This window comes from Ruditapes philippinarum, unplaced genomic scaffold, assembly GCF_026571515.1.
Source record: "Ruditapes philippinarum isolate M1 unplaced genomic scaffold, ASM2657151v2 ctg6345_1_1_1_1, whole genome shotgun sequence".
NCBI lineage: Eukaryota > Metazoa > Mollusca > Bivalvia > Venerida > Veneridae > Ruditapes > Ruditapes philippinarum.
Window position 1 is genome coordinate 64,491 of NW_026859321.1, and position 20,253 is coordinate 84,743.

Below are 20,253 nucleotides of genomic sequence, written 5' to 3' on the forward strand. Positions count from 1 at the left end.
AAAACTTAAAATGTTATATAAATCAATTTGAACATTTAAAACTGTAAATAATGAAAATAGATAAAAATAATGAAAAAGAGACATACCCGTTATTTAAGCCGATTTGAGTTAAAGGTGTTTAATCAAATGTTTTTCGTTTTTAGGTCATTTTACACAATAGAAATGAGTATTCTGGAAAAATGAAATGAGTGGATGATCTGCACACAAATTAGACCTTTAATTATGACATAAGATTCAATACAAAAAATCTAGAAAAAATATGTTCATGTGGAAAAAAAGAACCAGTACAAACAAAAAAGTACAATAGAGTCACTTTAACAAATGGTTACAATAAAAGCTTGAAAACAACATATATTTCTAGGTTACTTTTGTTAGTTTTTATGATAGATCTTTTCGAAGAGCGTATATAGTTTTGTAATCAGAAAAGTATCCCGACGAATCAATGGATTTATCTAATCTGGGTCAAAAAATATTTTTTGGTCCCTGATCTAAATAAAATGACATTTGAATTGTAATAAACTAAATATAGATGTTTCTAATTTTTTTCATCATTTGAAAATGTAGGTCTGTGATTTACTTACTTTGAACTATTAATGCAATGTTCAGTCCAAAATAAAATAATGTTCTGTTCTTTTCTTTAAACCAGAGATATAATATGGGATACTTATCAGCAAATATTATTTAAAACCTCATATATTTTTTATCAGTCTGCTGGTGTTTAAACTTATTGAAAAACTTATCTAGGCGCAGGAGCTATATAGATGACACATTCAAGAATATACATACGGTACATAGATCTACTGTATACAATCTTAACATATTTTTTAACTTAATACATTTTTACGATGATTTAATAAATACAAAATTTAATTTCTGTCAGAGACCATACGTTTTTATGTGTGTGTGCTTCAGACACGTGCTTTTCTAAATTTAGTAACTTGGAAAAACACACTTATTTGTTTACCTTTCTTATTGAGCCAATAGAAACGAGGCTTTCAAACCTACTGTGTTGTATGACGTCACTACCTGTATGATAGTTAATCATAACTAATAATTAAGAAATAGCCATTTTTTATCAAACACACAAGACAGAAAACATTGAAACATGGATGGTAAGTTATTATATTTAAACACGAAAGTGACGGATAATTCTTTAATGGTGTTATTTTCTTTTAAAGGAGGAAGCATTCTGAAATACTTTTTGCAGTAAAGTAAAATTTGTGGGTGGGGTAAGAATTAGAATATCCAGTTTTCACGTATATAGATCTAGTCAATATATAAGGCCTAAACTGGCATATATAACCTTTACATAACATTTCAAGATAGTGATTTTTTTTAATTTTTTCCTACACACAGAAATATATCCCTCTCAGTCATTATGAAACAAGAAATGATTTAAAAACTCATCACTGATCATATCTGAAAAAAAAAAACCCACAAACTTTTTTCTGTCTATTAATGCTGACCCACAACCTCTAGATGATGATAGATGAACAAGGTACTTTCTCGAATTCTGGTTGCTATGTAATGATTTTACTCTACAAATCACTTCAAATCATTATGTCACAGGGTGATAAAAATGTGAAGCCTGACCATGACTTAAACCCAGTACACTAAAAATGTGAAGCCTGACCGGGACTTAAACCCAGTACACTAGGAATACAGTACTGCAGCTCTACTGACTGAGAAATCTGGTGGCTTACACACTACATGTATCTCTCCTAAAAAGTGAACAGTTCTGAATTGTGACATACTCCCCCCGCTTCATTGAAATTCGTCCTCAAATTTCTCTCGGGTATAGAGAACAGTAGTCTCAATATTTCGACGGCAAGACAGACCGATTTTATAATCTGATATTTCATAGATGTCTGTCTTCAAACATGGACACTTGAAATACCTTACAGCAGCTAAACCTACTGAGCTATCCGGCTGCTTACACACTTTCTACCCAAAATAGTGAACAGTTCTGAACCGTGACAATAAGTGTCATTTTAATTAAGTGTTTGAGGTACATTATCATAGAAAATGTTTGTGTTTTATGCAAAATTACGTAACCAGAGTATGATTAAAATTCAAGTTGAAGTTTTAACATATATTTCTGGATTTACTGATATTTACTTAAAATATTATTTTAACATGCTTTTGTCATACTTTTTGCTAAATGTTGACTTGCCATGGTATATATCAGCACTACACACTAGTAACAAAGAAGACATGTTATTGGATTTGGAAGTGACAATTTCATCTGTTTTAAGCATGTCCCGTTAATACTAGAAACCCGATAATACGAGAAACAGAAATTTATTTATCCACCTTTGGATACTGTTACTGCAACAAAGTCCAGAAATTGGACATTTTAAATTTGAGTCCACAATAAACATCACCTGAAATCTTTTCGTAATTTTTATTAATAAAAATGTTGCTTTAGTTTGAAAATTTTTTATGCAGCTCATAATTTTTGCTGTGATATAAAAGAAGAAATGTATTCTACAATTAACAGAAATTATGAAGTCAGAAGATGTACATTAATTTCATAATGCAGATAATTACTAATACTATTATTTATGACACATACAATTTATTTTTTTCAGATACACTTTTCCAGTTAAAGGTAAAGGATACTTTATCTTATTGTAATCTGTTAACGGCTTTTCTTATAAATTAATTGATTGTTACAGTGTTTTTGTTCTTTATTTAACTACTACCCTAAAACGGTACTGTTCCCAATAGAAAATAAACATTAAAATTCCCAATTTCTAATGTTTTAATTCCCAAAATGGCTGTTCAAAATTCCCCCAAGGCCAAGTGATTTCTCTGAGATCATTTAAATCCAACATATTCATATAAATCACCACTTAATAGTTCTACCTGGACAGTGGAAGCTGTTAGCTATCTTTATTCATGATGACTAATCTTATTTGTAGCTGAAAAATGCATTTAAAAAATTCCCAATTTGAGTCAAAATAACGCATTTTTTTCCCAATCAGTCTGGTGCCGGGCACCATTCTTAAAGTAGAGAAAAAAACGCTGTGTAGCTTGACTATTCGATAAGAATAAGTAGAGCTATTGTAGTCACGCGAGCGTCGGCGTAACCACTTATGTTTAAGTTTTTGTAATACCTCAAATATTTTCAAAGTCCATTGACATGTGGCTTTGAAACTTTGCATACTTGTTCACCATCATGACCCCAACCTGTAGACAGGAGGAGGTAACTCTATCAAGAATTTTGACAGAATTATGCCCCTTTTTAGCTCGACTATTCGATAAGAATAAGTAGAGCTATTGCAGTCACCCGAGCGTCGGCGTCGGCGTAACCACTTATGTTAAAGTTTTTGTAATAGTTCAAATATTTTCAAAGTCCATAGACATATGGCTTTGAAACTTTGCACACTTGTTCACCATCATGACCCAAACCTGTAGACAGGAGGAGGTAACTCTATCAAGCATTTTGACAGAATTATGCCCCTTTTTCGACTTAGAATTTATGTTAAAGTTTTTGTAATAGTTCAAATATTTTCAAAGTTCATTGACATATGGCTTTGAAACTTTGCACACTTGTTCACCATCATGACCTCAACCTGGAAACAGGAGGAGGTAACTCTATCAAGCAATTTTGACAGAATTATGCCCCTTTTTCGACTTAGAATTTACGTTAAAGTTTTTGTAATAGTTCAAATATTTTCAAAGTCCATTGACATATGGCTTTGAAACTTTGCACACTTGTTCACCATCATGACTCCAACCTGTAGACAGAAGGAGGTAACTCTATCAAGCATTTTGACAGAATTATGCATCTTCTTCGACGTAGAATTTACTTTAAAGTTTTTGTAATACCTCAATATTTTCAAAGTCCATTGACATATGGCTTTGAAACTTTGCACACTTGTTCACCATCATGACTCCAACCTGTAGACTGGAAGAGGTAACTCTATCAAGCATTTTTACAGAATTATGCCCCTTTTTCGGCTTTCAATTTACTTTAAAGTTTTTGTTATACCTCAATATTTTCAAAGTCCATCCATATGGCTTTCAAACTTTGCACACTTGTTCACCATCATAACCCTATCTTGTAGACAGAAGGAGGTAACTGTATCAAGCATTTTGACAGAATTATGCCTCTTTTTCGGCTTAGAATTTATGTTAAAGTTTTTGTAATAGTTCAAATATTTTCAAAGTCCATTGACATATGGCTTTGAAACTTTGCACACTTGTTCACCATCATGACCCCAACCTGGAAACAGGAGGAGGTAACTCTATCAAGCATTTTGACAGAATTATGCCCCTTTTTCGACTTAGAATTTACGTTAAAGTTTTTGTAATAGTTCAAATATTTTCAAAGTCCATTGACATATGGCTTTGAAACTTTGCACACTTGTTCACCATCATGACCCCAACCTGTAAACAGGAGGAGGTAACTCTATCAAGCATTTTTTTACTATCAAGCACTAAGAATAGTCGAGCGTTGCTGTCCTACCGACAGCTCTTGTTGGACTTAGAATTTACGTTAAAGTTTTTGTAATACCTCAAATATTTTCAAAGTCCATTGACATATGGCTTTGAAACTTTGCACACTTGTTCACCATCATGATCCCAACCTGTAGACAGGAGGAGGTAACTCTATCAAGCATTTTGACAGAATTATGCCCCTTTTTCGACTTAGAATTTACGTTAAAGTTTTTGTAATACCTCAAATATTTTCAAAGTTCATAAGGCTTTGAAACATGTTGAAATTTTATACTCTTCTTTGACAGCATAATAGGACTCTCTCCAATGCCTATAACTGTAATATGGATTTAAAGAAAAATTTTGCCTTTTTCTTTACTGAGAAAATTTTACCTTTTAATCAAGGCTTTTTTTACTATCAAGCACTAAGAATAGTCGAGCGTTGCTGTCCTACCGACAGCTCTTGTTATATATATTGTTATATTTCAATATACAGTAAATCATTATAATTACTTTTTGTAGTTTTGCAGTGTATTTGATTGACTTTTCATTATTTCATAGAATGATAAATCTATCCAATGCAACTCATTGCTGCAACAGTGTAATACCTGTTTGAAGTTGTGCAAGCTTTTGACAAGTTATGATTTGGAATCACAGCTGGCAAAGTTTTTACCGCGGCTGTTAGCTTAGCACTCTGACATCCACCAGACACATGGTTGAATATTCTTATTGGTTTCTTCATTTTCAGTCTGCGAAATTAGCAGTTGTCCTATTGCCCGAGACAACCATTTTTTGGTCCAGACAATCAATTTTTAAAAGTTTACTTGCCCAATGGACAAGTAAAAATTTGCAGAAAAGTACGGTATTCATCAAAATGTCAACAAATTGTGATAAAATGCAAGATATCAAATAAAATTAGTTTGCTTACATTTATAACTGTTTTTCACTGAAGATTATTTGCAGATTTGATCAATAATTGCTTGGAGATGTTCTAATGAAAATATTCGGGCAACCAGTTTTTACATCGGACAACCAGATTTTCTTGAATTGGTTGCCCGAATGACAACAATTTTTAAACGCTAATTTCACAGACTGCATCTTGTCAATGACTTTGGTTCATATGGAATGAAATAAATTTGTGACAAACTCTTTAATGTTGGAACTTGTTGATGAAGGTTGTACTGTAATCAGTTTTGCCCAATATAAACTTGAAAAACCATGGTTTTTCCCAAAATCACCTACTGGGCTAGGCAATGCTCATAAAACCCAGGAATTTTAACAACTTTGTTTGGGATCTTAAATTAAGGGTAAAAGAAAATTAGGAAGAAATGTGTCAAATATGATAAATAGCTTTAAATCCTGTAATCCTTATGACATTATTGATTGTGAATTACATGATATATATATTTTTTTATTTTGCAAGCATATTATTGGGAATTATGTTTTTACAGTTTACAACCAAGCAGTTGGAGAGGTTAGCCAACAAAGCTGAAAAAGAACAAAAGAAAGAACAAGCTAAGGTTAAAAAGGTATGTTACAAGAGCCTGAGGTTACTTATTTGTTTGTTTGATTGCGTTTTACATCACACCAACACAGTATAGGTCATATGGCTTTGTTCCAGCTTTACTGGTCACATGGAGGAAGACCTCAGGTGCCCTTCTATTCATTATTTCAGGCTTAAACGGCACCTGAGTAGAACCACTGACATTCTGTAGAGGTTGCTTTATTTAAATGATAACTGAATTTACAATACATGCATAAGATATTAATTAATCACTGGAGTTCAGTCAGCTATGTTTATGATAGCAGTGTGGAGTCAAGTCTGCCAGTAAGGTCAGACTGTATGAGAATGACAACTTAAACTTGTTACCTAGTTAGTGACAGTGAATTTAAAAATAGATTCGTAAGGCTGGACAATCTTTAGTAAATTTGTTGGAACAAGTTCTACTGGTATGTCTTTTGGCAGGTTATTCTTGATTTTGAAATCCCTTAAAAAATAAGCAGTTTCAGAGTTTATTAGTATAACATCATTGTTGTGATTAATTTAAAATCAGTACAAACTAATTAGATCTATTGTATCATACATGTACCTGATTTTAAATGAATTCCAATATATACCAATTGGAAGGGATCCATTTTTTATCAAACAAAAAGTTAAACAGTTAAATATAAAGACATACTAACAAATGTATTTGCACATGCCATGGACCAACCAATAACATTACTAGCTGTTTGTGTGTATAATATAAAAGTAAAATAATTGTTTCAGGCCATACAACAGAAGAACATTGAAGGTGCCAGGATATATGCAGAGAATGCCATACGCAAGAAGAATGAAGGTCTAAACTACCTCCGGTTTGCTGCGAGAGTCGATGCTGTAGCTTCTAAAGTACAGACTGCTCTAACAATGAAATCAGTAAGATATTTATACCATTCACACAACCAGGGCCCACACAATCTGAGTTTGACTTACTTGTTTGTTTTATCTGAAGCATTACTTTCCTAATTTGTATATCTATGAAGAAAATTTTGGAAAAATTTCACTTGTCGGCATAGCCTGTGGGACAACCTTTGTAATATGAAAGATTGATTTTGCTGTTCCTGACAGCATTTAATTCTTAGAGAGCTAAATAATCATTATACATGAAGGTTATAAATGCATATCAACCTGAAAAGATATGTTAATATTAGTTTATTTTAAAATAAATTAAAGTGACATTATGCTCATTTTCTCGCTTTATGCTCATTTTTTGCTGTCGGGTTGAATTTGTAATATATTTAAAAAGAATGGCTATTAAAATGGTGATACTTTACTGATTGACAATAATTGATAATGAAAAATAAGTATGATATAGTATTAAAACTACCTGATTTTTAAAAAGACTGCCCCACTCCTTAAAAATTGAGTCTTACCAATATTTTCTGGAGGATGTTTAAAGACATTTCTTTAAGGATTTTTACATTATTAATTTCACGAAAGGTTTATAGAATTAAAACTTTCTCAAATCACACAAATCACAGGGACCTTTGACATTCACAGGATTCATGTCTCATGAAACATTACAATTTTCTTGTTTTTTACAGATAACCAAAAATATTGGCGAAGTAACGAAGGCTCTAGACAAAGCAATGAGTTCAATGGATCTAGAAAAGGTAGCTTGCTGATGGCAAATTAATATACCCATGTGTGCCATTTGATCTTGGTCTGCACTGTTCCCTTTTCAGCCAGTAAATGTATTGAAATTTTCTCAAAAGATGGCCAGATTGGATTGAAAGATGGACAAGTCCTTTTAAGATATTACGGGTGATTGCCAAACAAGTTCTTGCAACTTACATTAATCACTTTCAAGTCTGCTTCCTGGAACCAACCAGTACTGGTGTCACATGAAGAAACATGATCGTGACCCAAGTATATTAAAAAGAGAAATAACAGATTTGGGAATTTTAAAGATCCTGTAACTCAATTTTTTTATGGTTTTATATCATAAATTTAATGCTTAAATGAAGATTTTTCAATATTGTAAGATCCAAAAAGCATTATTTGTAAAGACATTACCGAATTTACATTTCATGTTAATAAAAGGAGGTGATTAGAAATTTATTGTCCCCCACCTTTTCCAAGAAAAATGGGGGATATAGAAATAGGCTCCGTCCGTCTGTCCGTCACACTTTCGTGTCCGGTCCATAACTTTGTCATTTATCAAAGGAATCTGAAATAACTTGGCACAAATGTTTGTTATACATAATGTAATAAGTTGATGTGTCATGCGCAACAACCAGACCCATACCTCCAGGGTCAAGGTCGCACTTGCTCATTCAAGGTCAGCATTGTCTATTTGAGGGTATATGTCGTGTCGGGTACATAACTTTCTTACCTTTGATGGGATTTTGTAAATACTTGCCACAATTGTTCACAATAATGAGACGATGTGTCATGCACAACAACTGGTCACCTACCTTCAAGATCAAGGTCACACTTGGAGGTCAAAGATCAACATAGTCTGTTACAGAGTATATTTTGTGTCTGGTCCATAACTTTTTCATAGATCAAAGGATTTTGTGAATACTTACCACAAATAGTCACTATAATAAGAGGATGTGTCATACACATCACCTGCATCCCTACCTCCAAGTTCAAGGTCATTCTTAGAGGTCAAAAATTAACATAGTCTGTTTTAGAGTATACTTTGTGTCCAATCTAGAACTTCTTCGGATTTTGAAATAACTTGGCACAAATTGTCACAATAATAAGAGGATATGTATAGAACAACACCACTGTCAGCAACCCTACCTCCAAGGTCACTCTAAGAGATCAAAGGTTAACAGATGCTGTTATATTGAATATTTTATGTCCCGTATATAACTTCTTCATAGATGAAGGGATTTTGAATATACTTGGTACAAATAGTCACAATGATAAGATGATATGTCATGCTTAACACCTGTGTCCCTACCTCCAAGGTCAAGGTCACACTTAGAGGTGAAAGATTTACATAGTCTGTTATAGGGTATATTTTGTATCCAGTCCATACTTTTTCCATAGATCAAGGGATTTTAAAAATACTTTGCACAAATAATCACAATAATAAGATCAGGTGCAAAACATGGGTCCCTACCTCCAAGGTCACACTTAGAGGTCAAAGACTAACATAGTCTGTAATAGTTTTGTGTCGTATCTAGAACTTCTTCATAGTTCAAGGGATTTTGAAAATACTTGGCACACACATTTACAATAAGACGATTTGTCATGCACAACATCTGCACCCCTACCTCCAAGGTCAAGGTCACACTTAGAGGTCAAAGCTTAACATGATAGATTTTTAAATTCTGTGTTTCATTTTATTTCTTTAAAATATTTATTATTGCATTTGCAGATCTAGCATCGATCATAATTTTGGACTGAAAGTCCTGAGAGCCATACCATAGCACAATTTCATGCTTCATATAAAACTTTCCGAGGCGAGGGACGTTGGTGACTCTGTTACAAATCAGTGTTTTTTTCCACCAAAATATCCGGCGAAATTCGGCCCCATTCCCCCCTCAAAACAGTATGTTTTTTCCCCCCTCAAAGCAGAAATTTCCCCCTATAATATGGCAGCCCAAATTTGCCAGCAATGAATATCATGTTTTTGCAAGTAACTGCCGAAAAATGCTTTATTTTGTGCCTGTTAGACTTACTGTTAAGCAAGGTTGTTTACAAATCATTCTCATGTAGGTAAGGGGAGCTACTCCCAGTGTCCCAACAAGTTTAACATGTGACACGTCAATATTTTAGATCCGTATAAAAATCCCCCTCCTATTGCATTTTTTTCCCTCCAAAGGGCACCGACCCTTCCCCCAAAAGTGAAAAAAAAAACACTGCAAATTCTTGTTTTCTATAAAGTCTAAATCAAAATTTTTCATTAAGAATTGAATGATTACTTATAATATGTACAAATATTTGCAGTAAATATTTTACATATTCTTCTATGTTTGATAATTGTTTTAGAAGCATAATTATATACATATATAATATTTCACTAAAGTGTGGTAACAATCTTAATTACAACATACAGGATCCTAAAAGTTCTATATAGGATAAGATAAGTTGCTCTTTTAGGTATATTAATGTGTATACTGTATTTATTGAAATTTTCATTATACACTTGACATTTTCTATACACTTAACATTTTCTTCCTTGAATGTTAGATAAACCATGGGAAGATGAAAATTAAATTATCATGGCATAATTATATTATATTTGATGTACATTGTTCACTAGAATGTATGTATCATACCATCTATTTCAAAGTTTGAAATTTCATAATTTGTATTTCAGGTTGGGAAAATAATGGAGAAATTTGAAAAACAGTTTGAAGACATAGATGTCCGTACCTCAGTAAGTATCCTAACTTTTCTATACAATTGAAGGGTAATGCACCTTTTTTTATGCGTTAACATCTGCATAAGCCAGAGGACGCATTTAAGACCCAAGGCAGAAAAAAAACGTACTTTGTGCTCTTCTTGTATAAAAGTATAAGTCTGACTTGGTAATACTGCATTATATTATGTGTTTATCGTATAAAGTTGACAGTTTGCCATGCTTTTTATGTGCTAGTGTGATGTCATTTAACAGTACAGTATTGTTTCGATAATGAAATAGCTGATGTTGTCATTGCAGTAAGCTTCTTTTTAACAGAGCTCCGAGTCAAACATACTAAAATAACCTGCAACAACAGCGCAAGCTTGTGTGATTTAAATCGTAAACCCATGTTTTTTTCTATGTTAATGTTAACCTTGATGCTCAGTATTCATGCAATAATATAAATTATTTTCAGACATTAGAAAGTGCAATGGGCACAGCGACTACATTATCTACACCACAAGACCAGGTAGAATCATTAATAATGGAAGTAGCAGAAGAAAATGGTCTAGAAGTAATGGATCAACTGAAAGACATCAATCCTTCCACAGCCTCGATACGCGACACTGCAGAAACTAAACGTGAAGATGATCTTTCTAGAAGGTATGTCTGTGCATTTGAATGTGTAATATGAAATAACCTCTTCATGTGAAAGACATTTATAAATATGCTCCTGAATATTTATTTGGTTGGTCATATACCGTTATTTGGTAGATTGGTTCTGTTAATGGACCGGATATTCAAGCGTCACCTATTATCATCATCATCCATTATTATTGTTGTTTCCAATTCTCAGTAACTTCATATCTGATTGATATTCAGGGGACAGCAAAAAATATCAGTACGTCCAAATATTGTTCTACAGAATGTACAGGTGTAACAGTCATCGTATTTAGCACTGGCCCAATGGCCAGTGAAAATTAGTTCGGGCCAGTGAAAATTAGTTCGGGCCAGTGAAAATTTTAAGAAAATTTAGTTAAATATATAGACGAATAAATTCAAAACTGGAATTCGGGCTAGTAAATTCAAAATCTTAAATTCATTGAAAGGTTTAATGTGCATGCACGTCATATGCAATTTAAAGTGTTCAACTTTTGAACCATTAGATACTTTTGGAACTTGAAAATTATTACCCCTAGCTCTGAGTCTGTTAAGTTGGCCAGAAACTTTGATGTTAGAATTAGTTCAGCTATAGCATTTTAGCACTGGTCAGGCAATAGGCATTTAAACAATAACATTAACTGGCATGTGTCATTTGTTTTCGATCTGAGCTGAATGTGTCATATGCATATATAAATTAATGAGTTTTGTTTAATTTTTATACCCCCGCACAACAAAGTTGTAAGGGGGGTATACTTGAATCAGCTTGTCCGTCCGTCCGGCTGTCCGGCCGTCCGTCGATTTTTATTGTCCGCCCAATAACTTAAGATTCCTTTGACCCTTAGTCTTAATATTTGGCAAGGAGGTTAGTCATGATTAGTAGATGACCCCTATTGATTTTGAGGTCACTAGGTCAAAGGTCAAGGTCACAGGGGCCTTGACTTTAAAAAGCTTGTCCTCCCAAAAACTTAAGATTCCTTTGACCTACAGTCGTCATATTTGGCATGGAGGTTAGTCATGATTAGTAGATGACCCCTATTGATTTTCAGGTCACCAGGTCAAGGTCACAGGGGCCTTGACTTCAAAACGCTTGTCCGCCCAATAACTTAAGATTTCTTTGACCCATAGTCTTCATATTTGGCATGGAGGTTAGTCATGATTAGTAGATGACCCCCATTGACTTTGAGTTCACCAGGTGAAAGGTCAAGGTCGCAGGGGCCTTGACTTCAAAAAGCTTGTCCGCCCAATAACTTAAAATTACTTTGACCCATAGTCTTCATATTTGGCATTGAGGTTAGTCATGATTAGTAGATGACCCCTATTGATTTTGAGGTCACCAGGTCAAAGTCAAGGTCACAGGGGCCTTGACTTCAAAAAGCTTGTCCGCCCAATAACTTAAGATTCCTTTGACCCACAGTCTTCATATTTGGCATTGAGGTTAGTCATGATTAGTTACATGACCCCTATTGACTTTGAGGTCACCAGGTCAAAGGTCAAGGTCACAGGGACCTTGACTTCAAAAAGCTTGTCTGCCCAATAACTTAAGATTCCTTTGACCCACAGTCTTCATATTTGGCATGGAGGCTAGTCATGATAAGTAGATGACCCCTATTGATTTTGAGGTTACCAGGTCAAAGGTCAAGGTCACAGGCGCCTTGACTTCAAAAAGCTTGTCCGCCCAATAACTTAAGATTCCTTTGACCCATAGTCTTCATATTTGGAATGGAGGTTAGTCATGATTAGTAGATGACCCCTAATGACTTTGAGGTCACCAGGTCAAAGGTCAAGATCACAGGGGCCTTGACTTCAAAAAGCTTGTCCGCCCTATAACTTAAGATTCCTTTGACCCACAGTCTTCATATTTGGCATGAAGGCTAGTCATGATAAGTAGATGACCCCTATTGACTTTGAGGTCACCAGGTCAAAGGTCAAGGTCACAGGGGCCTTGACTTCAAAAAGCTTGTCCGCCCAATAACTTAAGATTCCTTTGACCCACAGTCTTCATATTTGGAATGGAGGTTAGTCATGATTAGTAGATGACCCCTATTGATTTTGAGGTCACCAGGTCAAGGTCACAGGGACTTTGACTTCAAAAAGTTTGTCTGCCCAATAACTTTAGATTCCTTTGACCCACAGTCTTCATATTTGGCATGGATGTTGATCATGATTAGTAGATGACCCCTTTTGATTTTGAGGTCACTGGATCAAAGGTCAAGGTGATAGGGACTTTGACTTCAAAAAGTTTGTCCACCCATTAACTTAAGATTCCTTTGACCCACAGTCTTCATATTTGGCATGGATGTTGATCAGGACTATAAGGTGACTATATATTGATTTTGAGGTCACTGGGTCAAAGGTCAAGGTCACAGGGACCTTGACAAAAAAAGCTTTTCTTCTCAATTGCTAAAGAATGTCCTGTCCGCAATGTATTGATTTTGACATTTTCACATTTGAAGCATGTAGAATACATAACTTAGCAATGCACTGGCTTAGTCACCTCAGATTTGGCAGCTTGAGCTCTAAATGGCCACTGTTGATTCTGACAAAGTGGTATGCGGGGGTATTCACGCCATGATAGTGGCAGTTCTAGTTTAAGTTGATATCCTGATTTTTTGTGTGTTCTTTTTATGCCCCCGCCATGTAATGGCAGGGGCATATAGTGTTACCCTGTTCCGTCCTTCCGTCATTCTGTCATTCCGTCATCATCAGTTTCCGTTCATTATCTTAGTAACTGTTGCACATATTCAACTCAAATTTTGCATATGGATATGTCATGAGAAAATACAGGTCAAGTTTGAATTTGGTCATGGTTCGATGATTTTTGGCAGAGTTATGCCCCTTTTACTTTGAAAATAATATGAAATTTTCAGTTTCCGTTCATTATCTCCCCAACGGTACAACACATTCAACTCAAATTTGACATATGGATATGTCATGAGAAAATACAGGTCAAGTTCGAATTTGGTCATGGTTCGATGATTTTTGGCAGAGTTATGCCCCTTTTACTTTGAAAATAATATGAAATTTTCAGTTTCCGTTCATTATCTCCCCAACGGTACAACACATTCAAATCAAATTTGACATGTGGATATTTCATGAGAAAATACAGGTCAAGTTTGAATTTGGTCATGGTTCGATGATTTTTAGCAGAGTTATGCCCCTTTCACTTTGAAAATAATTTGAAATTTTCAGTTTCCGTTTATTATCTCCATAACGGTACAACACATTCAACTCAAACTTGACATATATATATATGTCATGAGAAAATACAGGTCAAGTTCGAATTTGGTCATGGCTCGATGATTTTTGGCAGAGTTATGCCCCTTTTACTTTGAAAATAATATGAAATTTCCAGTTTCCGTTCATTATTTCCCCAACGGTACAACACATTCAACTCAAATTTGACATATGGATATATCATGAGAAAATACAGGTCAAGTTCGAATTCGGTCATGGTTCAATGATTTTTGGCAGAGAAATGCCCCTTTTACTTTGAAAATAGTATGAAATTTTCAGTTTCTGTTTATTATCTCCCCAACAGTACAACACATTCAACTCAAATTTCACATATGGATATGTTTTTGGAATGCCCAGGCCAAGTTCGAATTTGGTCATGGTTCAATGATTTTTGGCAGAGTAATGCCCCTTCCACTTTGAAAATAATATGAAATTTACAGTTTCTGTTCATTATCTACCCAACAGTGTTACATATTCAACTCAAATTTGACATATGGATATGTCAAAGGAATGGGCAGGTCAAGTTGGAATTTGGTCATGGTTCGATGATTGTTTGGCAGAGTTATGTCCCTTTCACTTTGAAAATAATATAGATACATCTTAGGAATAAGCAGTTTAAGTTTGAATTTGGTCATGGTTCAATGATTTTGGACAAACTTATCTTTCTTGAATATTGGAAAAAATTTGAACTTTCAGTTTCAGCACTCATACTTTTGTGGAAATGTATGTAGCCATTATTTTGGCTACAAATATGAAATATGCTATTTTCAAAAGGTTAAGACTGAATAATTTCAGTGCCTTGAACATTGTATGAAAATAGTTTGTGTAAACGTTGAAAAGTTTTAAGGGCTTTGAACTTAAAATGAAAACAATAATTTGTGCAAACAAATTTGGAACTAAATATTATAACATCTGAAATTTTGGCTGCATGCGGGGGCATCCGTGGCATGATGACACATTTCTAGTTTTAAATATACATGTATACCAATTTATGAAAGAAACAGAGATCATATTTATTGTTCAGTGTTTAATAATCCTTCTTTTCTTTAATTTCAGATTACAAGCTCTCCGCAACTGACAGTTCATCGGTCTGTGATATATTTGTACATATATTGTGTAAATGTGTTTTGTATATAAACTGTAAACATTTTAGTCATACATTGGAAGAATTCTTCACTCATTAAGTTATTGAAAGTTTAAGTTTGATCATAAATTGTTAAATCTAAATTCCAAGTTTGAATTTTTTATTTATTTTTCATCATGTGCCTATAAAATGTCATTATTTTATTACAATGTACATGAAAATAGAACTGTTAAGACAGGATGTTGGTTATTTAGAAGAAAAAATTAAAGTTATTGATAAGACTAGAAATTTTATTTGTTTTTGACATAAAACACATGTTTATATGCCAATGGTGATATAAAAAGAAATTTAAAAATCTATTACTAGGTTAAGACATCTGTAAATATATAAGATTTTTGTATGCAAAAACAGAGACGGAAATGGACATATCTTTGCAAGATACAGTTGTTAACTTATTTCTTGTATGAACTTATTTCTTGTGTGAACTTATTTCTGGTATCATGTAATCACTATACAGTACTGGTAATGGGTTAACTTCTATCAATTAAAAATAGGAGTTATAGAGGATATTGAATGAGTGTAGGTTCAATACTGAATTTATTGAACAAGTTGAATAAAATTATATTATGCCTGGGACTAAAAATGTAAAAGTTTATCTTTCTGTCCCAGATTATTAGCATCTGGCTAGCATATTTTTTCAATTTAGCAATGAGGCTACACAAATATGATATTCTATTTATCACATATCCAAAATAAAAATGAATAAACTTTTCATTGATGGCTTAAAGTGTGACGCTTACACTTAATGCATTATTATGCTATGTTGTATAATGCAAAATTTAATGATGTGAAGTCAAAATCTATGCATGACGTGCAATACTATATTTACTGAGTCGCAAAAGTGGCATGGGTATGTAATAAAACCAATTACTGCACTAAAGTGACCAATTTATAAAAGTCTTAATACTTTTCCATTCTTGTGGCGACAAATTTAAATATTTTATGTAAAAGTAATCTAAGTATAAATAAAGTCTGAGTAATATATTAATCATTATAATTATGGACATAATGTGTACCAGTATGTGTTTTCTATGAATTATGGGTAAATGAACAAAAGAAAACTGTTACTACAGATAAATAAAATTATTATATCACTATGCTTTTTTTATTTTTGTAGAAAGTTTAAGGTAACTTTTTAAAAGAATTTCTATTTATCATATTTATATTTTCTTGTTAAATATTTATTAATATCTGCAGTCCCGCTAAAGAGTTGATCTAGAAAGAGTACACTTTAAGTACACAGTATACCTATAGTATACTTTAATCATATGTTTTATAAACATACCTCACAACTGTTTTGACATAAGTTATAATATATGTTATAAATTTCCAACTTCACGGAGTCAAAATTTCAAGCAAAATTTATACACTTCTATAGTAGTTATCATGACTAAACATCAGGGATGACATAAAATTTATTGTCAAATATAAGCAATAAAAGTGCTAAAAGTTGACATTTTCTTTTCATTTAAAATTCAGTCAAATAATCTTCACAAATGGTATCCTTACACATTAATGCTAATTTTTTGGTCACTGAAACATAACTTTAAAATGGCTAATTCCCCTGAACAATGCAAATTTTTACAATCAAAGTCAGATATATGGTGGAGCAAATAATTATACGGTCCCTTTTCAAGACCAATTCATTAAGATGATTTTTATTTCGGAATCTAAAAATCTTTGGAATTTAATGTACAGGTAATTTTTGTTAAGTCTTGTTAGTTGTTTGTTGAATTCTCTTCAGTATCATATTGTTATATTCATTTGAAATCAAAACGTTAGACATCAAGTGACATTAGTATATAATAAATTTTAAATAACTGGATATGCTTTATTTTCTGTTAAGTTTTAGTATACATGTATACAAATTTATTATAGTTTGTGTTGGAAGCTATAAGCTTATTGAAACACTCTCAAATCCATTCCTGGAACCAACCAGTACCAAGTAATGAGTGGGAAGCTTCTTGCTTAAAGAAACAAGAGCGATCAGTAATCACGTGTCGCCTCATGATGGCCAATTTCATGTTGAGACAAATTTTGTGACAGACAGACAGATGGACAGTGCACAACTAGATTTGGTACTGATCATTCCTGTAAAGTTTGGATAAAATTGCACCAGTAGTTTATGAGGAGTAGTCCGGACAAGCTTTTGCGTATCTGGCAACACACAGAAAAAAAAGACCTTTTTATCAAAGGGCCATAACTCGGCCAAAAATCATTCAACCATAAAACCCGTGCAATATGCGCAAGGACTTGAGCTACAGATCAATCCTGTAAAGATTCATTGAAATTGCATTAGTGGTATAAGAGAAGTAGTCCGGACAAACTTTAAAAATAAAAATTATAAAAGGGCCATAACTCTGACAAAAATCATTGAACCGGAAAATGCTGACAATATGCACAACTAGACTTGGTACTGATCATTCCTGTAAAGTTTGGATGAAATTGCACCAGTAGTTTATGAGGAGTAGTCCGGACAAGCTTTTGTGTATCTGGCAACGACAGAAAAAAACACTTTTTTGTCAAAGGGCCATAACTCGGCCAAAAATCATTCAACCGGAAAACCCGTGCAATATGCGCAAGGACTTGAGCTACAGATCAATCCTGTAAAGTTTCATTGAAATTGCATTAGTGGTATAAGAGAAGTAGTCCGGACAAATTTAAAATTAAAAATTATTAAAGGGCCATAACTCTGACAAAAATCACTGAACCGGAAAATCCTGACAATATGCACAACTAGACTTGGTACTGATTATTCCTGTAAAGTTTGGACGAAATTGCACCAGTAATTTATGAGCAGTAGTCCGGACAAGTTTTGTGACGGACGGACAGACAGACGACGGAGAAGTGATCCCTATATGTCGCCACTACTCCGTAGAGGCGACACAAAAACGGCTTGCCCCTGACATGGTTTGAACCCAAGCAGCCAGCAATCCTTAGATTACTAGTCCGAGGCATATACCACTCGGCCAAGCTGCCGTAGGTAATATGTTATCTTTTACCAAGTGAACATAACAAGATGCAGATTTATAACTTAAGTCATGTCTGAAACAATAGCCTGTTGTACGGACAGTAAAGTGCTGTGTATAGATTCAAAGAATTTATCTGCTTGAGATATTGCCCTGCTTGTACAGTGGTCATCAGATTCAATCCAGTTGATTTACAATTAACTTCTACATGGGCTTTCTTAACAAAAATATCTCAGGTGAGACTATCATGTGCAATATGTACATTAATGTACTTCTGTTTGTACCCACCATGCAGCAGTTACTGCCCATTTTAAGTGTCATTCGGACGTTATTTTCTTGTCCTGGATTATCGTGTCAAGCTTCAGGGTTGAAGATTGAATTCTGCTCAAGTTGGTGCTATGGAGAATGAGACATGTTGCATTTATAAACTTTTTTCTAATGAATAGACTCGATCAAACCGAGAATGAAATTTTCACATCACCAGGCATATTTATTTTTATGCCCCTGAACGTACAGTACTTGAACCTTCCGTCCATCTGTCTGTTCAAGGTTGACCTTTTCTGGCAAGTTAGAGATATATCTTAAGTTCTTTCTACCTGTACCAACAGTTACATACCCTATACTAGGTTGGCCTAATCTGGCAAGTTAGATATATCCTAAGTTCTACCTGTACCAATGGTTTCACACCATACAATGTATACTAGTAATACAAACTTGTGTTATAGCACAAAATACGATCAAAACATATCAAAATTATCACATTTATATCTTTTATTTTTGTATCTTTCCACATCAACAGATATTGTCTAGATTTCTTGCACTCAAATAACCACAAAAAAAAAAATTGTTTTCAAGCATTTTTACAAAGATGTTTAAGGATGAAATATTTTAGATCAAAATAATTTGACAAGTAATGGGGAATGGAGGTTCCAAAACATTGTTTATACATTCACTTATTCCAATTAGACATAATGAGGAAGAATGTACAAGATTTCAATGAATTTCTGCAATAAAAGTCAGTGATTTTTCACCATATATAACTGGTCTAAAAAAGGCCTCTTCCCTATCATTTTTTTCTTTGAAATCGTGCAATATTCCCAAAAATCCTGACTTTCACCAGCTTTTTTTCTTCCCATATTGGAAATTTTAGCGATTACTTTTCCCAAAATCAAGCTGCTAAGGCCTCTTCCCAATTAAGTGGGAAAAATCACTGAAAGTAATTTACCCAAAGATGAGCATAGTATATCTTTAAAGAAAGAGCACAGCAGAGTCATTTTATAATCATTGCAGATCATTTAAACATGATTAACTAGTAAAAGAGCAAAACCTTTGAGCTGGTATTAATGCTGTACTCTGTATATTTTGATATATATCAGATCATGTATATTTTGATATATATCAGATCAGTTACTCAATTACTCTCATATGTAGCAAATCTCAGTCCAGGAACTGATCACACTTATTAACATCTTGTTTAGTGTCTGCAATTTAACAAACAAACAAAAAAGTTAAAGAAATAAAAAAGAACAAAGTTTAATCAGTAGTTCAACAAGAGCTGTCCGTAAGACAGCGCGCTCGACTTTTTTATTGCTTGCCAATAAAAAAAGTTTTTGCAGTAAAAGGCAATACAAGAATCTCTGTATTTTTAAAGTGAACTAGTTGTTTGATACCCTTGAATATTACTGCAATGTTTATATGACATAATTTATGGTAAAGTGAACAAGTGGATAGGAATGAATTTTTTTAGATTTTTTAAGTTTTTTAGTGCTTGCCTATAATACAAAACATTGACAGTTAAGGGCCATAATTCAAATAAAATCTTTGACAGAATTACCTTCTCCTGGACATGTTTGGGAATCATGATTGTAAACAAGTATTCCAACTTTCAAATTAATATCTCAAACAGTTCAGTCAAAAAGTGGACTGGTACTAAAAACTTAACCAAGATTCTAAGTCG

General features: G+C 33.6%; 1 protein-coding gene across 1 annotated transcript; it reads left to right on the forward strand.

Annotated features, from left to right (window-relative positions):
• The first annotated feature begins 986 nt into the window (after window positions 1-986).
• On the forward strand, window positions 987-17,152 carry LOC132756077 (charged multivesicular body protein 1a-like). The gene is made up of 8 exons (XM_060747062.1): window positions 987-1,112; window positions 2,592-2,611; window positions 5,895-5,972; window positions 6,713-6,859; window positions 7,528-7,596; window positions 10,263-10,322; window positions 10,762-10,949; window positions 15,240-17,152. The coding sequence occupies exons 1-8, from the start codon at window positions 1,106-1,108 to the stop codon at window positions 15,259-15,261; spliced, it is 591 nt and encodes a 196-aa protein (XP_060603045.1). The 5' UTR covers window positions 987-1,105; the 3' UTR covers window positions 15,262-17,152.
• Window positions 17,153-20,253: the final 3,101 nt, after the last annotated feature.